This window comes from Chenopodium album, chromosome 23 (assembly GCF_948465745.1).
Source record: "Chenopodium album chromosome 23, dcCheAlbu1.1, whole genome shotgun sequence".
NCBI classification, from domain to species: domain Eukaryota; kingdom Viridiplantae; phylum Streptophyta; class Magnoliopsida; order Caryophyllales; family Amaranthaceae; genus Chenopodium; species Chenopodium album.
The window spans coordinates 32,406,131-32,411,484 of NC_137856.1; the positions used below are offsets into that span (position 1 = coordinate 32,406,131).

The following is a 5,354-nucleotide window of genomic DNA, read 5'->3' on the forward strand; positions in this document are numbered from 1 at the left end:
AATCGAGACTAATTGATTGCTTTGTTAAAAGGTTTACTCTACTTTAAGCTTCGCTTTCCTAGAAATCATATCAAAATCGACCAACTGTATGTAAATCAAGGCTAAAGACACTAAATCCTGGTTTTCTTTGTTCATCTTTTACTGCTTGTTTACGACGAATCTTCTCTGATCTTCTTCACATAAAGTTTCATACACAAGCTCGACAAATAGCATAAGTTTGAGTTTTTCTAGAAGTGGTCATTTTCTTTGATTAAGAAAATTCTATTTGAATCATTATCATTTTAGATGTGTAAGTAGTGTAACATCTTAGGGATATCAACATATATAGTTTCCGAAAATTAAAGAAAAACCTAAAAGAATATGTCAATATATATAAAAACACACAAGGATGACTTGTGCATAAAACATTAATTTCATAAAGTTTATACAATATCATTAAAATTCATATTAAAAATAATCTCAAGGTATACACATACATTTTGAGACTTGTTTGATCAGTAAACATCGCGCATAACGGATGCATATAGTATTTCATATAGTCCTCCATAACATGTGTGAATGGGAAAAGCTAGCCTTAGAAGCTCAGCCCAAAACTCGTATTTCGATTAGTTTTGTTATGTACAAACTGAGCCCTAATCTTCCTGTCCCTTTATACTTCACTCTTGATCTTCTATAACCTGTACTCATGTCCTTCATGATTTCCACACGTCGATTTGACTGCTTGAGGTTGGTGTAGAGGTCTTATCCGTTAATGAATCTTCCTTATTCGAGTGATCAGATATTGGAGCAGAAGAGAATATCCCTGATGCAACATTACTCGACGAATAATTGTTGTTGTTGTTGTTGTTGTTGTTGTTGTTGTTATTATCATGTCCCTTGGCAACATCTTCGTGGCTAAGTTGTGATGCAACAAACTTGTCTAGGACCCTCCAATCGGTCACTTGATCCAAAACATCTTGACTATTATTGTTGTTGTTGCCTATCAATATTGTTGCATTATGATTGTTGTTGTCAATTTGTTGCATAGTAGCATTATTCGAGTGAAGGCTCATGTCTATACCATAAGGGGCTAGGCTGGTGTTATTGTAGTTTCCGGTACCATGAGGTGAAGCTAGGAGCATCTTGGAGTTCTCAAAGAGAGGGAGGTGAATGAGATGGTCTTGAGGAATTTGGAAAGGTAAATGATGGTGTTGATGATGATGATTGAGTTCCTTTTTGCAAGTGTGTGAGGCATAGTTGAGCGCGTTGTTTGATTGTGGTGCTTGTTGAGGTGAATCCATGTCGGACATAAATGAGACTTGATCTTCGTACCAACATGGTGATTCATGCCCGCTCATTCTCCTCATTGTTGTGGGAGTTCTCTTTTTGAACACTCTACACACCGCCCAACCTTCTTCCTGTGAACAAAATAAACACAAGCATGATCTATAATTAGTGAGTGATTATTACCTTAACAACAATCAACAAATTGTTTTAATTAGTATATATTTCCATGTAGAAACTAGCAACATGAACCACTCATATGTATACTTGATAACTTGTACTAATCTAATGGACCGCGCCTTGTTATATTACTCCTCCCCTTGAAACAGCAGGTAACATAAGTTACCTAGTCTAGTTTAATTATTATGGACTATCACAACAAATCATAAATAGGGCTAATGTCAAAAAAATTTAAATCAATCTCAATGGTAGAACCCTAAGCTACACTAACAATCGATTCTTTTTACAAATGTGACATAAACTACCTTTGACAGTTCATGAAACAATTATGAGTTTTCGAGTTTTCATTTTTAACATATATGACGTAACCACTTCCATTTACCGGCTACTATACCTTATTTTTCATGGACATACAAATATATAAGAACATGGAATTACATTATTTGTCAAAGGTTGTTCGCTGGTGTAAATTTACTAAAGTCAATTATACTCCAATAAGACTACTCTAGCTATAATTTTGTTTTGCATGAAAACTATATCAAATTTATTTGTTGATCCACATTCATTAACAAAGTATTACCATACATAAAATATCAAAGACCCTAATCTCAACCAAAAAGAAACTAACCTGAGGGGCTCCATTTTCATCAGTTTCAAGTCTATACTCGTGCATGATCCAATCTGACTTTTGTCCATTCGGAGCTCGGCCTTTATAGAACACTAAGGTCTTCCTCATGCCTATCAAGTCATGCTTACAATATATAGCCTTATCTCTTCCGGTTGCCTTCCAAAACCCTGCTGCAGTTGCTCGATTTGTTCGTGTTCCAGTGGGATACTTCTTATCCTTGTGACTGAAGAAGTACCATTCATTTTGATCATCATCTCCCGTTTTGCATAATTCTGTCCCACATTACACAATTAATTAATAAATATGATTGATAATTGTGCAAGGAATTTAATCAAAATATAAAACCCTCATACACAATACCTTGTAAATCCCAAGGCTCGATTTTATATAGATCAATCTCTTTGATGATATCTACTTCAATTCTTCTTGAGCAAACCTTTCTTCTAAGGTAGTAATCTACAAGCTCTTCTTCAGTTGGATGGAAGCGAAATCCAGGAGGAACTTGTGTTGATGTGTTCATATCTTCTTCGTTTTAACAAATTAAATTTTCAACTGATGATTCAAATATCATAGATGATGTGAGCAGATAAACAACACAACATACAATTAATTAGTTTCAACTAAAAGGACTTCATTATATTCACATACATTTATCGAATGCAAACACTAAAGGACACATCCAATGACTAAGTTAATGTAGTACATACTAATAATGTTTAGGGCTTTTCTACACATTGTTATATTCAAGATCAAATTAGCCTTGTATTACCCCTACCAGTTTTCGATAATTACTTAATTTAAACACGTATGGTATTCGGAGAGTCTCGGATAGTTAACATGATACAAAAACTGAATAGACAAGTAACACAAGGCTCCTTACAAGAGTAGCCAAGTAGACAGGCAGGTAAATGTAATAATAATACTCTCATACCAAGCAATGATGAACCTCACTTTGCTCTATAACAAAGGGATGATGGCGTATGGAATTAATTACTCTTATGAGTTATAGTAAAATTAACCCCTTTTTTTTATTATTATTTGATGTATCACGGTATGTTATTATGTTACAATGTGAGATTAATAATTTTGAAGGTTTAATCAAGATAATGACACCACTACAAACATTAATTAGTTCACTACCTTTTTTATTATAATAATTCTTTCTGCCCTTTTTTACCACATCTGAAATTAAAACCCTACTTGAGAGTAAAACTCGATATCATATATAATGAAACTTGCTATGATAATTTGATAATTATGAACCTACAATGTTTAAAATTAGAAATAAAAAAAAATCTATGTTAAATTTCGATCGATCTAAACTAAGGGGTCACATGGATACAAAAATTTGCATAGGAAAATATTTTCAATCAATAACAATAGATATATATATAGTGCAAAGAGTACTATATATTTCATCATATAGTGTAACTTTTATTAAATTAGAAAAAAAAAATAATAATAAATCCCTATCAACCTTGAAGCATAGGTTATCATAAACCTAGACCTCACTTGATCCAAAATCAGTACAAAACTGAAAACCAAGGAAAATTTTAAACTAAAGATCATTGAGTAGTAATCATCAAAAGAATTATAGATTACAAATCGAATTAGGTGAAGCTACTCGAGGTCTCTAGTGCCAGTAAACTACTCTACCATATTCATTTTGTTTGTAATTAATTTAGTGAACATGTTAAAAGTGTAATTATACACTTTTTTGTTACATCTCAATCACGATTGAAGTAAAATTAATGAATATAATGATCGAGTTTATGGAGTTGAAACCCTAGCAACATACAAATCTAAAAACATACACAAAAAGATTGAAAAAAAAAAAAGAGAGAGAGGAAAGTTACCTAATTAGGTTATGAATCCAGAAATCCACAGATCTGAGGTGAAAGAAATGTTGCACTACTTTGTTGAAATCAAAGCTAGAAAGAAAGAAAAAAAGATGACTTTTTTTAATTTTAACAAACAAAAAGGAGGGTTGTTTTATCCCAACCAAAGCTTGCAGATGAAGACCCCAAAAAGTAGAGGCAAAAAGAAGAGTACAAGGGACAAAGGAGAAGGAACATTCTCCTCCTTGGTAATTGTGCCCAACAGATGTTTGTCAAAATGCCTCAACCAACAACCCAAAAAAAAAAACACCCTTTTTATTTTATTGTTGTTCCTGTTTTTTTTTTTCACTCTTTTTTCATGAAAGTAGTTAAGTAACAAAGATGCCTGGATGAGAAGGTTGTTATCGGGATAATGTCGGTCTAGATCCCGATAACAAGAAGATGAGTGAATGAATGAACGAATGAAGGAAGAAAAAACCCAGAGGTTAAATGAAGAAGATATAACAAAAAGGGATAGCTATATCAATCGTTGTCGAAACGAACTAGATTGGTGGGGAAGGATGGTGATGGAGTTTAAAGGATTCTGGGTGAGAAAAACATGGCGGAAACTAATGTAGGAGAGAGAAAGAGAGAGTAATAAAAAACCGAGTTATAGAATAATGAACAAAAGGGGTGTATGTGTATACTCTGTATAGGAATCGTTAGCTCAAAGACTAGATAATGGTGTACCAGCCATTGATGTGGACTTGAAGAATAAGGAATGTTGTTGTTGTTGTTGTTGTTAAGTTTATTTTGGCTTTTCTTTCTTCTATTGTATGCTCTAAGCTTGTTACTGTCAAACTGAATGAGAAAGGAGAGAGAGAAAGAAAGGGAAAACGGGGATGAGTTTGGAGGTAACGGAACGGACCAATCACACTACTTAAAACAAAGAAAGCCCTTCCTCACTCTCCTTTTTTTTAAAATTAATTTATTTAAAAGAAAGAAAGAGAGGAGATGATGTAAAAAACAGAAGTCAGCTATGGCCTTTTTTGATGGTAAGTTTTACCTAGAATTACTTTTTAAATATTTTTTGCCATTTAATAACTAGCTTAGGTCGTGGATGACACATCAAATACTTTAACCAACTAAGATAATTCATAATTGACATTATGTGGAGTATTATATTCACTTTGCTCTTAAAGCTACTTAAGCATAATTAATTTGTTCTTCTAGATTGGTGTAAGAGCTTAAGATTAACTATTGAAGTAATTTTTTCTTTTCTTAATAGACGCATGATTTTAATTAAATTTCATTAAGATCAACAGATGTAAACGTAGATAAATCCTTATATACACTAGGGTGCAAGGTGCAACCAAATGTATTTTTATACTCGTTTTGATGATTATTATTCATTTAACTATGAAAACCTTGATACATTTTTACACCTAAGTGTATATTATACTTTT

The 5,354-nt window shown here is 32.7% G+C and overlaps 1 protein-coding gene across 1 annotated transcript; it reads right to left on the minus strand.

Moving 5' to 3' along the window:
- Positions 1 to 405: 405 nt before the first annotated feature.
- Positions 406 to 4,707, minus strand: LOC145608336 (NAC domain-containing protein 7-like). Its single transcript, XM_081663950.1, has 4 exons — positions 3,928 to 4,707; positions 2,432 to 2,623; positions 2,072 to 2,343; positions 406 to 1,397 (listed from the first exon to the last, which is right to left on the minus strand). Exons 2-4 carry the CDS (start codon positions 2,589 to 2,591, stop codon positions 693 to 695), a joined length of 1,137 nt encoding a protein of 378 aa, XP_081520076.1. The 5' UTR covers positions 2,592 to 2,623; positions 3,928 to 4,707; the 3' UTR covers positions 406 to 692.
- Between the last annotated feature and the right edge of the window lie 647 nt (positions 4,708 to 5,354).